The sequence below is a fragment of the Rhyacophila brunnea genome, unplaced genomic scaffold, assembly GCF_057557595.1.
Source record: "Rhyacophila brunnea isolate RB1 unplaced genomic scaffold, BYU_Rbru_1.0 scaffold_17, whole genome shotgun sequence".
Classification (NCBI taxonomy): Eukaryota; Metazoa; Arthropoda; class Insecta; order Trichoptera; family Rhyacophilidae; genus Rhyacophila; species Rhyacophila brunnea.
The window spans coordinates 13245430-13264692 of record NW_028232827.1 but is presented as its reverse complement, the minus strand read 5'-3'; the positions used below and the strand labels follow the sequence as shown (position 1 = coordinate 13264692).

The window sequence follows — 19263 nt, the reverse complement described above, 5'->3', positions numbered from 1 at the left end:
ATTTTTTTTTCTTCAATTTAATTCAATTTAAATTTATTTTAGATATTGTGGAAATTACACATTATAAGTTTAAGACGTTCACAACATGACATTTAGAAACAAAGAAATATTATTAAAACAGTATTATGTAATACTGTAATTATGCAATATTAAGTTATTCTACAGTATAAATGTGTAAATACAAAAAATATGAAGTATATAGGTACAAGGAAGTACACCGGATGAGTTAAGCAGGCCTTATTTTAGGAATTTATAAAATAACGTCCACTCATTCTCACGTAGATGGAATATATCAACATCCGAAGCAATTTGGTTGAACAGAGTTATTGCCCTCCCAATTGGCATCACCAATGGCAGGTTAGTTCTGCTCCTCGGGAGAACATACAACTGATGCTCTCGATTTCTAAGATAGTTATCAGGGACACACACGTCAATATTACCAAGAATGGCAGAGTTCTCATTCACACCACGTATTAGTCGAAAAAAATACGTGGCCAAATATTGATATCTTTTAGCACTTAAACTACAGTGTGCAAGCATACCTAAGAGAAAGTCAGTTGGATAAAGCCACGGATAGTATCCATATAACCTCAAATAAAGGAGTCTCAAAAATTTTTTTTGAACTCGCTCCACCATAAGGTCATATTTCAACTGATGCGGGGCCCAAACAATCGACCTTATTGAAATCTGACATCAATAGTGCACGCTAAACTTTGTCAATCATACTAATTATTTGTTTTCATTGAAATAAAAATTCAAATTGCAGATGTTGTTGGTAAGTTTTTAAAATCCAATTAAACCATTCGTAAACCAAGTCATATTAGACAAAAAATATTCATCTATCTATAAAATATATAAAATTATGTCATTAAATCATACATAACAGTACTATATTTTTGTTGGTTCTCCATAATCTACCTCCACCAGCACCATCTGCAATTCGTAATTATTAGTTCAATGAAAACAAATAAGTATGACTGACAAAGTTTAGTGTGCACTATTTATGCCAGATCTCAACAGCGTACCTCCAACTTTCGCTTGAAAAGAACTACTATTTCAAAATTATTTTTTCATAATTCTAAATTATGTAAAATGTGTAACTTATTAAATTTATTACAGAATAAAAATCAATTCATTATTACCGGGTCTTGCAGAATGTATCCAGAAATAATTGGGGCCAATAATGATACACCGCTTGAGGCTGTATTGCATATGCTAACCAAAACTCCCGCAAAGTTTGGCGATAGATCAATGTGGTTTAACTAAAAATATACAATATAAAAATGTCAGAATTTTTTTTAATTAAAAATAAAATGATCTTACAATCATGTGACAATCTTTCGCCTTTGAGGAGGGGAATGAACTGCTATCCCAAACTTTATAGCCAGACGTTCTGCCACTACTCATTTTTTTTAAACTTAGAATATAGTACTTAAATATATTTGCTTGTACTTAAACAGTGATTAAGGTCAAACCTTCTCTCACCGAAGTAGTAAATTCCGTTTTGTTCTGTTTCATCAATGATTCAAATACCAAACATATTAAGTATTTTATAAAGTTCCCATTAATTGATACGAGAATTTATTTTTATTCTGTCTATTGTTTTTATATATAGAGGGTTAATGCCCGAGTAGTTTATTAATGGGGAGATTAATATCAAAAGGGGTTTTTATCCAGGGGGTATTTGTCATGTTACCCAATTTAGACACTCGAAATATAACTGTGACACACACAAAATAATAAATATAGGTACATTGCTTTATGAAGTGTATCTCTATTGTAATTCTACTAGCGGTATCTATGTAGTAATAGAATAATCATGTAATTTAATACAATTTTCATTTTAATACATTTTAATCAATACATTTAAAAAAAAATATTCAATGTCTTAAGCGCCGGCTAGACGCTCGTGCTTTTTTTTTCGACCATATCCGATCCTAATAGGATGGGCCTCCACAGAGTAGAATTTTGTATTAACAGATTTTGTTTTTTTTTTACAAGAAATGGATGTCAGCCACTTGCTCAACCTATTAGGTTCATACCCTGACTCACACACAAATTGAAAAACAATATGTGTACTTGCCAGACCCAAGATTCGAACCTGAGATCTACGGCGTGATAGTCCAACGCTTAAGCCGTGCGGCCACCGTGGGTGTCAATTGACGACAAGCTTACCTGCGCAAACCGGTTTGTATCGGGAAGCCCGTGTGTAAAGACGGGAAAACTGTACGCGAAAACCGAAAAGCGCTGTAAAAGTGTTCTTTATTTTTATACTGCGCAGGCAAGTAGTCGCTGCAGTCTAGCCAGCGGAAAAAAGGATTTAAAAAAATTAAAAATAAACTGACAATTAAAAAAAAAGTTAAAAATTATGTGTTAATTGTACATACAACTAATTCTTATAGGTATGTTAATCTTTTTTTATTATTCGAAGTTTTCAACGGATTTTTAAATAATTTTATTAATAGTTTTTAAAAAATAAAAAATTGTGTGACTTTAATTTATTTTTAAACTAGCTGACCCGGCTTACTTCGTGCCGCTTCAGAATCAATAATCTTGTGTTAAATTATTAGCTGAATTAAATTCAGTTTTTTATTAAGTTAAAATGAATACTCAAAATGAATAAGGTTAATAAATGTGCAAACATCAAATCAAAGTGAAAAGTATTTTAATTACATTGAACTGTACACCCACGATGACCGCGTGGATTAAGCGCCAGTCTATAGTATCGAGGGTCCCAGATTCGAATCCTGGGTCTGGCAAGTTCACATATTGTTTTTCAATTTGTGCATGAGTCAGCGTATGGTCCTAATACGTTGAGCAAGTGGCTGACATCCATTTCTCGTAAAAATAAAATCTGTTAATACAAACCTCCACTCTGTGGAGGCCCATATGATTCTATTAGGATCGGACATGGTCAAAAGAAAAAAAATAATGTAATTCACGTGGCAGCAAGGCATTTGCTTTATTGAAGCGAATTGAAATGATTCGCGTAGCATTGTTGCACTACTTTCTATTAAACTATCTGCTGGATGGGTTGCACTCGGGTCGATTCCCTTCATTGAAGCACCTTGTGATATACGACATTTTTCGTTTTGTTGTCAGGTGTGAAAACGAACAAAGCAGGTGGTTTGCCGACACACGAACATGCCACGTACAATCAACCGTGAGAGAAAAATTCATTTTATAGATTCAGGCCACAAACACTCAAGGATTGGCCTTGTAATTTGTTGATCGTCATGCTGAATGCAAGAAGAATTGTACGTTGAATTCGTTTAAATTCAAATGGCATATCGGTTGGGATCATCGAAATTCTCGGAATGAGAAATTCCTCACCTTTGAACATTCCTTTGATTATCATCGCGTGAATCACATTGCCCATGAGTTTTCTCACCACCAAACGCGTTCCGTTACATAGTTTTGGTTGGTTCAGATTTCAAAGCATGATGACTACCGAGCCAACCTTCAGTTGTAAATTGTGCGGTGGCAAGCCAGGCAGATTCAATGAATTTAAAAATTCAGTTGGATAGATGGTTGCTTCGTCTTCGTTTGTTACACAGTCGATAGATTTAAAGGAATGCAGTGGACCAACGATTTGATTTTGAATTGTACAGTTTAAGTGATCTACATCTTTGTTCTTTGCCGCAAGAATGCTCGTTCACTCAACCAATTGTGATTTTTGTGTAATACTTTGTTGATGAGTTCGTCCTTAGTTGAGACGAAATTGCAAAAATTGAGCGGAAATGAAATCAATCCGTTCGATTCATCGACAGAAACACGGCCGTTACAAATAGTCGGCAATTGCTTGGAGAAATCTTCGGCAGATGGATCGTTTAGCAATGCAACTCGCATGTTTGTCATCAGCTGAAATTTCTTCACATAGTGCCACAGAGTCGATGATTTGAGGCAAGCATTTATTTCATCGGCAGCGGTCGATCTTGGAATGACTGGTAGTGTTTGGCGGAAATTGCCAGATAGTAGAATCATTGCATCTCCAAAACTTCTTGAGTCATTACGCAGATCTTTCATGGTTCGATTGAGTGCTTTCAATGCGCGTTTGTGCGCCATTGTGCATTCATCCTAGGTGATGATTTTACTTGCTAACAAAACTTTTCCCAACGTTGCATGTCGGTTTTTCAGTCGTTTGCAGATTTAAGGGCAATTTCAACTTTGAATGAGGCATTTGGCATCCTTCTAGCAACGTGGCCGCTATCCCAGAAGAAGCAACTGCTACAGCATTTTCGGATCTCGCACGAACAGTGGCCAAAATCAATGACATGAAAAATGTCTTCCCAGTTCCACCGAGCGCGTCGAGGAAAAATGAGTCACCATTTCCATCATTAATTGCCTTCATTAACGTATCGTACACTTCTTTCGTTTGGGGGTTCAACAGTGGTACATTCGTTCAAACTGATTGGTTCAATGCATCTCGATCATATTCACGTTCACGTTCCAATTCTCGATTGAAAGCGTCGTTCATTCCACGAGTGGCGTTCCAATTCCATTTCTAACTTGACTAACAAACTGCCGCACATGATGTAATACACGTATTCGATCAAAAGCAAAGCCTGGTTATGTATCTCCTCATTCGCCTCAAGATCGGGATTTTCTTAACTGACACGAATTCGATGTAAAATGTCTTCTGACATGTCATCCTTGTACTTATTCCACAGTTCAGGTGGATTCGATTAGAAGCATGTCGAAATAATGATAGCAAATAATGTGCGTATCTGATTTGGAGATGCAGAAACAATTGCTTCAGCAATTGTCATATCCCAATGAGTATCGTTTTCAAGAAAATTGAGCTGTTGACACGAAGCACGAAATGTTGGGCACACTACACCATTGACAGTTAGACATTTCGACTATCATTCTTTCTTTTGTTTGTTTGTTTATTGTTTCTGTCATGTATCAGAGATGGCGTTGTAAACGGATTTAAATTTTTGTGATTTTCTTTTATTTTCGAATGCGCGAATTTCGAAAATTTTATACGCCATATAATTATAATAGATGAAATCTATTGCTATGAATACAATCCTTATAACTTTTCACTTGAAGAAGTTTTCAGTTTAAATCCTATTCATTTATATTGCAGAACTCTGGTACTAGTTTAATCCTCACTGCTACAATTTATGCAGCCATATTATGAACTAATAACTATCTATTTTTTGTGAATATCTCGTAATAGATTATAGTGATATAACCAAGTTTAGAGTTTTAATAATAATAACCTTAAAGTTTAGCAATAAAAATATTATGTGTATCTTACCATAAAGCCAAACAAGGTAATGCCTTCAGAACTGACGATACAGACGATGAATGTTATTGATAACCATGTGTTTGATGCTGGGATGAATGGCAATAAAACTAAAAATAGGGCAGGTCCCCAAGTTCCTGAAATTAAAAAATAAATTATCATTCAGTACATTGACATCATAGGTTTGAACAAAAATATTGCCAGAAAAGCATTTGTGAACATTAAAAAAACACCAGCACACTAGGAATCACTGTTAATGTGGAGAAAACCAAAATATACGGTTGTATCAAGAGGGCCAGACAGACCTTCTGATATACTCAGGGCACATTGCAGCCTTTTGAGAGGGTCCAGTATGTATTTTATCTAGGGTAAATCCAAATTAGAACTAGTGTGCTAGTAATTGATGTCGCTTTGGTCGAAATGAAGATGCTACGTTCCAAGATAATAAACGCTTGAAATTCATCTTATACAAAACACCAATAAGACCGGCTGTCATATATGGCTTGGAGACCTGGTGCATGACTAAAAACATGGTAAGAGTGTCAGGATCATTTAAACGGAGCGTGCTGCATGGGATTTTTAGATTCATCAATGACACACAGTTGAGATGGACACTAAAATACAGTTACGAGCTGTACGTTTTTACAGTCCGTCTAATTTGGCCGCCTTAGATGGCTGGGCTATGTCGACAGGATGGGCGAGTCACGCATGACAAACAAACTGACGTTCGGAAAACCGGAAGGTAATCGAAGAGCTAGTCGACATCGTACAAGATGGAGGGATAGTGCCGAATTGGATTTTAAAATCTTGGGCGTAGAGCCGTCATATCGAAAGGGTGTATCGAAACTTTTAAATACTATAAAATATCTCTTAAAAAAGAATAAGCATGATTATATATTATAATACCAAATTTATATAGATATGCAGGATGACCATCTCGTCGGGTTAGTGCCAAAAGTTGGTAAGTCGATAGTTTAGGTATTTTGAGTTAATAACGGATTATGTCTATATATAAATATGTATGCTAGAAAAAAATATCAAGGTCATCCGATATATAGAACATAGTTTTTTAGCTATTCATTATTTTAATAAAAATTCGTAACTCCCGTTTTTTCGATTATCCAACATCAAAAAAACTGTAAAGATGCTTACAGTATTAATCTAGATACAAATCTAGCCAATTGTCAATGAAACGTGGCAGTCAAATCTTTGTAATGGCACTAACGGATTTATTTTAGTTCAATAGTTGAGCTAAAAGTTAAAACTTCTTCTGAAATAAGTTTGTAATAACATTTACAGTATTCTCTTAAGCCGCAGTCGAGTCAAATTCAATGTACTAGTACTGCCAAATATTTGTAACTTCAGTTATGCCGGCGCTCCATTGGCACGCAAGTCAGACGATTTACAGTCTTCGGACTTTTTTTTCGCGTGGAGCACCCCAGGTCTGCGGACTTTTTAATCCGCAGAACAGGCTCGTTGGATTTCAAACATGTTTGATATTTTACCTCCGAGTTGCCAGACTTCGTCCGTCGATCGCAATGCAAATTTGATTTGACATTAATACGCAATCATTCGGACCGCAAAAAAATCTGTAATTGTTTTAAACATTTTCATTGATTTATTTGTTAATTTACACATTATAAAATGAGAGATTTACCAATTATTTTTTTATTTTTATTTATGAAATTCATAAAAGAAAACGTAAATCTTGTGTTGTTTTCACTGCTATATTATTTTACGCAAGTCTACATATAAATAACACAAAATTATAGGGTTATCAGAAGACATTACGATAATCGCAATTTTTGACTTTTGACAGCTCGACTTTTTTATTCGTTCATTGATCAGTAGCAGGGCATAGACAAATCGGACGATTTATTGTCCTCGGACTTTTGGCTCGCCAATGGAGCGCTGGCATTACAGCGCGCATTTGCCTATGGTTTCGGCCATTTTGCGGTAACTCTAGCCAGAATTATCATTCTTTCTCCTACAACTGTCAGAACAGGTTGGTGCGTGTTCGTAATTATTTGTGAAACGTTATTAAGTGTTAATAGAAAATGGATAGTAAACCATTCCCAAAGTGCTTGTCATCTAGAGCTGTGAGGATTTTACAATCAGTTTATAAAAATACAACCGATGGCTGTAAAACAAACTGATGTCCGATGTCATTCTGTTCAGGTACATTTTGTTGATTCATTTGTCTTTACTTACTACATTACTACTTTACTTACATTATTCCCGTACCTTCCTTAAGTGATAATGAAATCGAAAAAGACGGTGTAGTGTAGTGTTTATTAAAATAATCGTTGAGTTGTGTTAAAAAAGAGCGGACATAGTGAATAGAATCATGGTAAAACCAATTATTTATTAATTTAACTCTTTATTCATGTGTCATTTCAATATAAGTTTGTATATTTTTATTATGTCCTCAATTTTTACACTGTAAATTTTTGTAAGTATTATAAATTTCTTTGTACTTACTTATTTTTTTCTATTATGAATGTTTTTAAGATCAACTATTGATCGTCCATTAATAAATTAATTCATTTTATAATTGTATCATAGAAGTTTGTATGCTATTTTGGTGTACCCAGATTAATTAATACGATTTATTTTAAGTTTTTTTCTCTTTATTAGTTCATGAAAGTATTTATTTTATTAAATAAGTTTATGTATTTTTATTATTTTCCTGATTTTTTCACTGTATACTGTTGAAAATAATGTAATTCCTATGACATTTTACTATAATAAATTTCGAAATTTGTATGTTAAGTATTACTTATATTATGTGTATCTGTAATATGAACTGCCGTATGTCCATTAAAATATTTATGAATGCATTGAAATTGATCATTGATAATATAAAATTGTTTTCGAATTTATTTTTTTAACCTATAAACCTTCCCTTTCTTCAATCCTAACACAATGCTATGCACAGACAACTGTCAAAAGAGCCGATTCATTTCTGCCAAAGGTTTGTAAGTCCTACCTCACCTTACAAAATGCGATTATTTTTAATGATTTATTTTATTTTTACGTTTTTTAATATGCAAGGATAATTGTTCATACTTCAATTCATCTAAATAAATAAAGCACAAAGTAATTATCATTATGCCTGATTTTAGAGGGCATGCCAAACTTTCAAATTGCGATTACTTTATAACATGATTTCGAGACTTACCAACATTTGGCAGTATACCGACGCTAATAAAATTTCAGGTAAAAATTAATGATTAGATGCATATTATCCCGTTTATATGTGCATTAATTTTTTGCTGACAGTAAGTACCTATTATCGCGCCCATAATAAGAAAATGTCTAAATATTTAAATTAAAGACTTTCCTACCTCTTTGGGTCGTATAGTACTGAGATACAATTCATGTCTAAATAAAACACGGTTCTTGTCGGTTTATAGGAAGCCAGCGGCAAACAAATTTTGAAAATTGCCGATTTACTGGATTATTTGTTAGGTTAGGTTAGGTTAAGTTAGGTTAGGTTGGTTAAGATAAAGTTAGGTTAGGTTAGGTTTGGATCTAATAAAATTGTAACATTATTGTCTGCAATTCTCCACGAACAACGCGTAACTTTTTCATCTCTTTCTGATAGATAGCTCATGGCGAACTGTGCAACGGTGAATAATGTAATACTGTAGCTGTAGTATAGTAGCGATCAAATAGCTATTGTTTAATGTATCAAATTATTCTGCAATAATATATTCCCAGCGAATCAATTTCCAGTAAACAAATCTTAGCAAGATCAGCAAGTTGATTGTCGATATTAGATACGGTATATTATTACAGCTACATATCACATCACATTATAGCATTACGGTGTATTAGCCGAATAATCATTTTTCAAGGTATCATATTTTCTTACGACTGTAATAATAAATAATATTTCACAAGCTACTCGATTTAAAACGCTGACTCTATAATTAGTCCAATATAATTATGTACCAGAATTTAATGTTAATGTATTACTTTTTAGTGTATAAATAACGAAGAATAATTTATCTAAATGTCACTCGAATCCAAGTACCTAGCTCGTAACTATCTCAGTAGATTATATGTACTATCATTGTATAATATACTATTGTACTGATACGTTGCTAATAAATCTCACCCTGCTACATCGTAGACTTCATTATCATCATCCTCAACCCACACATCGAACACCACAGTAGTGACCCAACAATACGTACAATTTACATGTAACCAACTTGAAATTTGATGCACTTACCCAATGTATTCATTAGCTTTCTTATGCCAGTGAGAGTAAAGTATTCTTTACTCACTAAGAAATCGGCAGCTACACTTGTAATTTGTAAAATAAACCAAGTTATCGCATATGGTAGTGCCGACAGTAGACCACTCTAAAGTAATAAACAGTTTATTAATTATTATCAAGGAATATTAATTTCTTATCGACTATAAAACTTCCACGATGGCCGAGCGCCTTAAGCGTCGCCCTATAACGTCGTAGGCCCAGATTCGAATCCTGGGTCTGGTAAATACACTTAATTGTTTTTCAATTTGTATTTGAGTCTGAGTATGGACCTATCCTTTTCTCATAAAACAAAAATCTGTTAACACAAACCTCCACTCTGTAGAGGCCCTTATTGACATCTCCAAGCCAAAAGGGCGTAAGTAACATTTTGGTGATTTTGAGTTAAATATGAGGTTAGATTTACAAAAAAAAAATCTACAGACTGGCAAAATGGCGTTCTTCATAGATGATTGCTAACAGAGTTACGATTTTCCAATGTGGGCGTAAGTGATAACCCTACAGAAAGACAATAAGAATTAACATACCTCTACCACTAACGTAACGTACTAAAATAAAAATGATTATAATAAACAAATACATAATAACATGAATAAAATAATGGAAAAAAAACAATTCGGTGTTTTCTTTATGAACTTTGTTTTTTTTTCTGGGACAGCCAAAAGGAATTAAGAGGAAAGGATTAAAGTGATTTAAAAATTCTAATTGCAAATAAATAAATAAATTAACACTACATACTCAACAATATTATTCAACCTGAATTGAAAGTGAAAAACTCCAATACTAAGAAAGAAGTTGTAAAGAAACGAAGTTTTTCTCATTAACATGATTTTTTCACTCTTTTTGCTCTCCTGAATAGTAGTGATTTGTCACTAACGCCCTTTTGGCTAGGAAAAGTTGATATGATCTTATTAGGAGGATCACATGGTCAAAAAATCAACCATAAAATGGTAAGCTCAAATATGCAACGTTTTTTGTTCAATTTTTCTGTCCCACTCAAAAAAACCTTTTCGCCTGTTTCCCATATATATACCTACCCTGAAACTTTAAATTTAATACACATGTTAAAATACAGTGTCAATATATTCTATAACAAAATGCGGGCGATCGGATACTCCAAACATGTACCTTCAATGCAATTTTATAAAAAAAAAAACAATTTAATGAGCCTAATGATCTAAAATGATAATGTAAAATATAAAAACGATGGATATCGTTGATTTATTTTTCGAAATAATGTAACCTAAGATAATTATGTATTGATGCAACTCCTTGTTTTTCACATTCAGCAAAGGGCGGGTAGGCGCTATGGTGGGTGGTCTGGGGGCGAAGGCGGTTACATGGGAAGCCCCCTAACAGGCGGCTTAGCCCCATTAGTACAGTGTAAAACTTGATGTGATAATTTTTTTTTTCTTCGCTGTCCCCACAGATTAAATCCAGAGATGTTCTGCTGACTTCTCCATCTTTACGATATTCAACTTCTGCTATTTCCCTCTAGTTGAATTAACTACGTGCAGTTCATCCTTATAGTGTTATTTCAGCGAATTATCAGTCATGAAAGAAAATCTATTGATTTGACTGTTAAAATTTAAATTTAGTTAACATATACTTTTTAGTCATTCATTTGGATATATAATTAGGTAGTATAACAATAATACTAACTTAAATTCGACAAAACCTATTTAAAAATATTAAAACACTACTAATAAAATATATTCCTATGTTGCTTGTAAAAAGACTACCATACTAATCAAATCGCTTTGTGAAGACCCATATGATCTACTTAGGATCAAGTATAGTTAAATAAAATCACCGACAGTATAAATAATAATTAAAGTTTTACATTTTGAAGATCAACGCCCAACGCCATTTTAATGAAAGTAGGCGTTTCCATGATCATGATTGTGATCAGCCATATAGATCCGGTTTGAGTCAATATAAGGGCCCAAACAGGTGCGCTGGTTGCCATCGCCTTCCACGGTGTTTTCATTTTCTATAAAATTACATAAAATTATTATTATTTACAATATATTATTTGCAACGACGACTTTAGCTGTATAGTTATATGATGTTTAGAAGGACATTTCACACATAGTGGTGCTATGTCTTAGAATCGAATGACACATTGTAGAGCTGCGACTTGCAGATATCCTTCAGAACGTCCAGGAGTTAATATTTAATATACCCTGGCATTGGTAAGGATGAAAGAGTTCGGTAAGATTATAAAGTTTTTGAATAAAATTGGAGATAGGATCTGAAAAACCTATCGTCACTCAGATGAAAACCGAACCAAAGAATTTGGACTATAAATACGAGTATTAATAAGATATTTCAATACAACAGAATAATATAATAGAAATATGAAGGACAGTTTTGGACCAGGGTTCTGAAACAGGGTTTTTTTATTATTTTTTTTATCACCGGCCTTCTTCGCGCTTAGGCGGAGATGGCAGACCGTGATCATGTCATGGCCAAAGAAGCGGGGGTGGGAGACAGAAGCGCACGGTGTATGCTGTTGAGGCTGGTTTATTTTATCGTTGTTGCAGGGTGTTGTCGTTAGGCGGTAGGTAGGTAATGGCGATTTGGCGGGCTGCAGACGTGGTGTCGCGGGCTGGGCTGCTGATGCTTGTTGCTTAAGATGCTGCTGGCGTCCGAGGCCGATCGGCGTCCGAGGCGAGAGAGTCAGGACTTGTGGCTTGCCGATGCGGTCTTTTTGGCGGGAGATGCTGGTTGGGATGGAGATGTTTTTAGCTTCGCGTCCGAGGCGAGAGAAGAGATGCTGAATGTTTGGCGTCCGATGCGAGAGCGCCTTTTTTCGCGCGCGTCCAACTGTCAGATTGCCGGCATCATCGCGCTCGGATTGACTAGTGGCGGCGCGAGCGGCCGTTTTCGACAGACCGAGTCTGTGTTTTGGCGGGAGCGTAGACGAATTCGAAAGTCGAATTTGAGGAGCGGCGGACTCCGCTCGGCCCAGGGTTGCGAGAACCGCAAAGAGTGGACGTAGGCTGTGGTGTTTTGGGAAAGATGATGGTTTGGTCCGCCCTTTGAGGTGGTCTCCTGTGGGAAACCTTCATCCGGTGTCATTATGTGCCAACCCTAAGACCAAAAGCGTGCCGATGGTCTTCAAATATTTGATGTTGGATTGGATGTTTTGTTTACGTGACAAACTTAAATTCATAATATTATGATACAGAATGTAAATATTTGTTATCCACACTTGAGATATGAAACCTATTGTACCACACCTAGTAGAGTAAGCCAGTTCCCATTAATTTTGTGTTCCCTGGCTATTTTTGTTATGAAATGAAGCATGTTTAAGTTGTTAAGCTCCGCAAATATTAGCATCGCTCAGTTTCCATTTTGATTTTCTTACCTAAACAATGACGGCCACTTTTTATGTTCATTTTAATAATTATTACTTATTCTCAAATGCAGTTTATAAATGATTTTATGGTTTTTTTTATTGCAATGCAAGGTCACTTATAACTATTTTAATTAGTAGACCAGTGGTCCTTTTTTAAATAAAGTTCATACACTTAGGCTATATCTCTTTAGAAGAATGTTTTTTTAACATCTTTGACTTGTGCAAATTAATTACTAAATATGTAAAGAACAGTCTAAAATAGGCTTTATAAATATACCATTTTCAAAATATCTTCATTTCCAAGTGATGACTCGATGAAATCTTTCTCTTCTGATGTAATAGTCTTGTGATGAGCAGGACTATCGGCACCGTATATCGTCCAAAGTACTCCACAAACTATGATAATTCCACCAAAGAAGTAGAATACCCAAGGCCATCCAAGAAAGGTTGTCGATATGAATGCACTTAAAGGCAATGTTGTCACCATAGATACATACATTCCTGGAAAATCAAAAATGATATATATTAACAATAGTTTGAGGATATTAACATGATGACAGCATGCAGTTCATGAATAGCTACCACTATTGGATGAAAGAGTCAATTCCAGGATTAATATAACGGACTTCTACCCCCTTTTATATAGATTGTATCAATACTGTCTCGTAAACTCAATTTGCTTTCATTTGGAGAGAAAATATCTCACCATGAAAAGTGCTCAGTAAACTGGATACCAGCTCTATATAATTATTGTGTTCGCCGCAAGGGCTGAGAATAAGCAGTGGCGATATACCTAAATATTATTATTACATATGTGACAATTGCTCTGATTTCCTAACATTCCACGTGTGCATATAACTGGATACCAAATAGGTAATCATGCATAAAAAATATACCAGATTGATATTGTATTAGTGTATGTATTATACTCATTGCAGGTAAATTTTAAGCATTGGCTTCCAAGTTTTTTTATTAATAAGTCTGAGCTAAGGCTTATTTAGCTGTACATTAATTTATACACTATTATTACATTTTTTTTTGCATGCCACTGTGGTAAATATCTGAATAAATCAGTTCAATAATCAAGTTCAGAAGTTCTTATAAGTGAGTCTAATAGAGCTTAATAATACGATTATCTGTCATGAAATTATAACGTCTGTCCCCTGGGTTTTGGACCTTTGGTTTTCGGAGACATTTGGACTCTGGCGACCTTCTGCTTTGAAGATGGTAGTTGAGATCGGTCGTCGATTGATTGATAAAATGAGTGCCGTTCAACTGAGTACACGAGACGAGCATAGAAATCGCTGTTTTACGTACTCTTGAGGTATCCAGAGGACTGGAGGAGATATTATATAGTTTTGTTTTACTCTTTTACAAACACTATTTTTTATTATTCATAATGGGTAGGTACATTAATTTAGATTCAACCATGCGGTATTATACTTTTATTCTTGCATGTTATATTCTCTCAGAAACATTTGGATAAACTAAATTGCTTTGATGTTTGGCTGAGCCATAAACATCTTAATATTTAGTAGTGATTGATATTTTTGACTTCTTAATTTTTTAATGATCCTTCGTCGATGATCACCATAAAGTGAACATTGCCAAACAACGTGATTTCTGTCTTCATTGACGGTTCCGCATTGACATTTTAGTATCATTTATTGTACATAAGAGATGCTGCAAGATTGCAACAAAAAAGTAACCCACAATAATCTGAACAAAATAAACTAAGCACATTTTTCTATTCCACGGTTCTTTTGTTCCAAGTGCCTTTAGAAAAATATGATTTTGAAAAACTTCAGAAACATAGAAAACTATTAAGATTTAGAATAGCTAATTACAGTAAAGCCTCAATTATCAGGATTTTCGATTATCCGAATTATTATATAATACAGGTTTAGTTTAGGTTGGCTCGAAAATTTAAAGGGCGACATGGTATTAGAGAAGATAAAATTCACTGAATCAAGCTTTCATCTGTCATACATTCAGCAACACTTTCTATAGAGACGTTAAAGATGTTTTGAAGAAAGACGATTACGATGAAGAGCTTATCTATAATACTGATGAAATAGGTTCAAATTGGAAAATACCACACATCAAATCACTATCATCAAAACGTGAAAATACTGCACCGGAGTATTTTCGTCTGTATCTGAATTCCAAATTTTGAATGATGAGGAAATAATTGAGGAAATATCTGCCTCAGAAGAACAAGATCACAAAGAGGAGATTTCTGAGTGGCGAAATCTAGATAATACACAGTATGATGCTTTACAATACTTAGATGTTGCCATGAAGTGTTTTAAGAACCTAGAAGAATGTATCTCAAGACAACTTTATGATTTGATAGCTTTGAAAAAGACTCCTTTAAGCAAAAATCAATAGGTAATTTAATTTCTTAATTAAATAATAATTTTAAATTGAAGCTAAGTATGTGTATATCAATAAAAAAAAATCATACAAAATTTAATTTTCTTTCCCTAACAATTATGATTTTTTTTAGATTATCCAGATTTTTCACAATCCAGACTACATTCATCTTCAATTAGTCCGGACAATCGAGGCTATACTGTAAACAATATTTACCTGAGTATACAAAATTGCCAAACCGATTGCGTTCAGACAATGGCGCCCAAGTTCCCAACAAAGTGTGAGTGCAAGGAAACGTAAAAGCCTGTACTAATCCTTGGAGAAATCTGTTGGCGCAGATACCCACCCAACCGAACTAAAAAATAAAAACAAAATAAATTATTTACATAATCGACAGATATGTAATATTTTTGTATTAAGTCATAGGACGCTAAAGACGCACACCTTATTTTGTTTCATTGTCCATAAAAAATAAATGCTTGCAGCCATAGAATAATATTTAAAAAATCAAAATTTGAATTAAAAATTAACCTTAAACAATATAGTTTCCCGGTGCGGGATATTCATATCGAGGCAAATAATGAAGCAATACATACTATATCTGAGAGGAATAGAAAAATGCTGATAAGAATATGAATTTATAACACCTAAAGATGTAGAATCAGCTTAAAGAGGCATTCATCCAGCAGTGGATTGATACAGGTTGATGACGATATAAATAGGTAGGTACATAAAATCACAAATTTTAAAAAAATATAGCAGTTTATATGACCAAGAAGAGTAGAATTATGTTGTGATAACATTCATCCAGCAGTGGATTGATCTTGGTTGATGATGACAATGACGATATTATGAATGGGTAAATATAATATCAGCAATTTTGATAAATATAGCAATTCATATGACCGACAGAAATTCAAACAACTTAGAGAGGCCTTCATCCACCGGTGGATTGATTCAGGGTCATGATGATAATGGAAATATAAATATATATAATATAATATCACCGATTTTGATAAATACAGCAATTCAAATGACATAAAGAAGTAGAATCAGGCATGAGAGGCCTTTATCCAGCAGTGGATGGGTTCAGGTCAATGATGATAAGGACGATAGAAATAGGTATAATATATAAGTAGAATTAGGTTGCGGAACCCTTCATCCAGCAGTGGATTGATCCTGGTTGATGATGATGACGATATGAATATGTAGATAAATGTAATATCACCGATTTTGATAAATACAGTAACTCATATGACAGAAAGGAGTAGAATCAGGCTAGAGAGGTCTTTATTAAGCAGTGGATTGGTTCAGGTCGACGAAGATGATGACGATATGAATATAGAGATAAATAAAATATCACCGATTTTGATAAATACAGAAATTCATATGACAAAAGGAGTATACTCAGGCTAGGGAGGTCTTTATTAAGCAGTGGATGGATCCTGGTTGATGAGGATGATGATGACGATATGAATATGTAGATAAAAATAATATCACCGATTTTGATAAATACAGAAATTCATATGACAAAAGGAGTATACTCAGGCTAGGGAGGTCTTTAATAAGCAGTGGATGGATCCTGATTGATGATGATGATGATGACGATATGAATATGTAGATAAAAATAATATCACCGATTTTGATAAATACAGCAATTCATATTACAGAAAGGAGTAGAACCGGGCTAATGAGGCCATTATCCAGCAGTGGATTGGTTCAAGTCGATGATATAAGAATGATAGAAATAGGTTTAATATCACAAATTCGTTAAACCGATAGTAGTAGAATCAGGTTGCGGAACCCTTCATCCAGCAGTGGATTGATCCTGGTTGATGATTATGATGACGATATGAATAATGTAGATAAATAACATAAGAAATTCAATACTGTCAAGAATACAATCAACGTAGAGAGGCCTTCATCCAGTAGTGAATTTATTGAGGCTCGTGATAATAATGGTATTATATATAGATAGGTAGATAATAATATAATATCACTGATTTTGATAAATATAACAATTCATGTGTAAGTAAGGAGAAGAATAAGGCTGAGGAGGCCTTCATCCAGCAGTGGATAGGATATGATGATGATAGGGACGATAAAAATAGGTAGATATTATGCAATATCACACATTTTAATAACTATAACAATTCGTATTAATTTCTTTCGTTGTTTGCAATGGCAACTATATCGTGATCTATGGAAATTAGTAGCCTAGGTAATTATTCAATAAAAAAATAGTGTATGAACAGCCACAAAGAAGTATTTAAAAAAATCAAATTTGGAATATCACGTTATCTATGATATGGCGGACAGTAGCGGACGCGCCTGTCAGATTTTTATTTACGTAGTGAATTGTACCAAAATTATGGTTTTTTCACCGGAAAAAAGTGCGCCAATGCCTACATTACGATATTTGAATAAAAATAATCGAATCCGTTTGTCAAATAAAGGATTAGAAGGTCTTAAACGACGAAGACGTCATTCTGTGAGCCGTAAACAGTAAATATGGCGATTGCATACGGTGTGTAAGAAAATATCGGATATAAACGTCACGTACATGTAAAATCATGGAAAATTTCTGAATTGTGTTCAATTCAATCGGTAGATGAATTGGTAGCGCACATTTCGAAGTGAAGATGTAAAAATAACAATAAAATGTCGCTTAAATGAGCTGTTGGTGTATTTTCCAAAATCTCTTGGGATAATAATATATAGGAGATACTTACACCGTACACTGTCTATAAAATATAAACCGTTTTACAGCTAAGTACTTGTTTATTTGTCTCACCACTCACGTCTTAATAAAATATAAAGTCATATTTTACATACCTTGTACGCAGATAATGGCATTAGTAAACTTAGAATCCCAGTAGAGTACATGATGACTGAAATTATTGTCTTAGTGCCAAATTTTTGTACCAACAAACTAGCCAATATCTGAAATGGAACGTCACCCCATACGGATGCGCTAAGAATTATGCCTTGAGTTTGTGGATTCCAATCGAAAGTCTGAAAAAAGAACCATTAAATTTATTTTTAATTAGGTTTTCATTAAAATAATTATATTGTAACATATTCAAAACATTGCGATTTTATTTCACTGAGTGATGACTTAACTGAAAAACTGTATATTAATCATACATTAATTTAAAAAAAACTAAGCATCATTGAAATTGCTTTTTTTAAGTTAAAATTTTTACACGCGAAACCTCTAGAAAAATCTCGGCTGATATGTAATGTCACGTATAATGTATAACGTATAAATGTCACAAATATACCTAATCACAAAATAGGTATAGGGATAAGCAAGTAGAAAAGGACACAAGACTGATTTTCTCTTTTACACCAACTGCAACCCTGCGACAGAAGAGAAGGGTATTATTATTCCTTGGCAGTATTGCAAACCGTACTATAATTATAGTATTTGCACTATAATTTTGGTCCGCGTACTATGTACGATATAAAACAGGTATAGTACGCCCAAAATATTAAAAATTTGAATATCGGAAGAAATATGTAAAAGTCCAAAAATTTCGATATTTTCGTTCAATAAATTGGTGCAAAGTACTATAATTGCTATATAAAGAAGATTTGGATAACATGGAAAAAAATTGCCGTAAAAACGTAAAAAAATCCCTTGACTTTGGTTTAAAATATAATTTCTTGAATTTTTCGGTAAGCATTTTTAGTCGGAAGAGGTACCAAAATAAAAAGGGGTCTCGGAGTTTCTCAAATCGTTATTTTTTCTGAGAAACAAAAAAACCTATACATTTTCAACAGAATAGATGACAGCGCGTACTATATTTTTTCCCCAATTACTATAATTTTGGAGGGTCTGTACTATAATTCCACTTTAAAAGATGGCAACACCGTTCCTTGGACTCGGTCACTATAACTTTGGCTGCACAGATGGACGAGTCTCTTTGATAAACATTTTAGCTGACAATTGCCGCTCGGCCAGTAACCAACTTTAAGCTC

At 34.0% G+C, this 19263-nt stretch overlaps 1 protein-coding gene across 1 annotated transcript in view; it reads right to left on the bottom strand.

The window, feature by feature from the left end:
- The window catches only part of LOC147073708 (putative inorganic phosphate cotransporter), a 34613-nt gene that overhangs the window by 3218 nt on the left and 12132 nt on the right, over window positions 1–19263 (bottom strand). The window contains exons 3-9 of the mRNA XM_085944603.1: window positions 18115–18294; window positions 15496–15634; window positions 13181–13404; window positions 11383–11532; window positions 9495–9627; window positions 5267–5391; window positions 1143–1262 (exon numbers count right to left, since the gene is read on the bottom strand). Coding sequence (XP_085800729.1) covers window positions 1143–1262; window positions 5267–5391; window positions 9495–9627; window positions 11383–11532; window positions 13181–13404; window positions 15496–15634; window positions 18115–18294 — 1071 coding nt within the window. The remainder of the gene's footprint in view (window positions 1–1142; window positions 1263–5266; window positions 5392–9494; window positions 9628–11382; window positions 11533–13180; window positions 13405–15495; window positions 15635–18114; window positions 18295–19263) is intronic.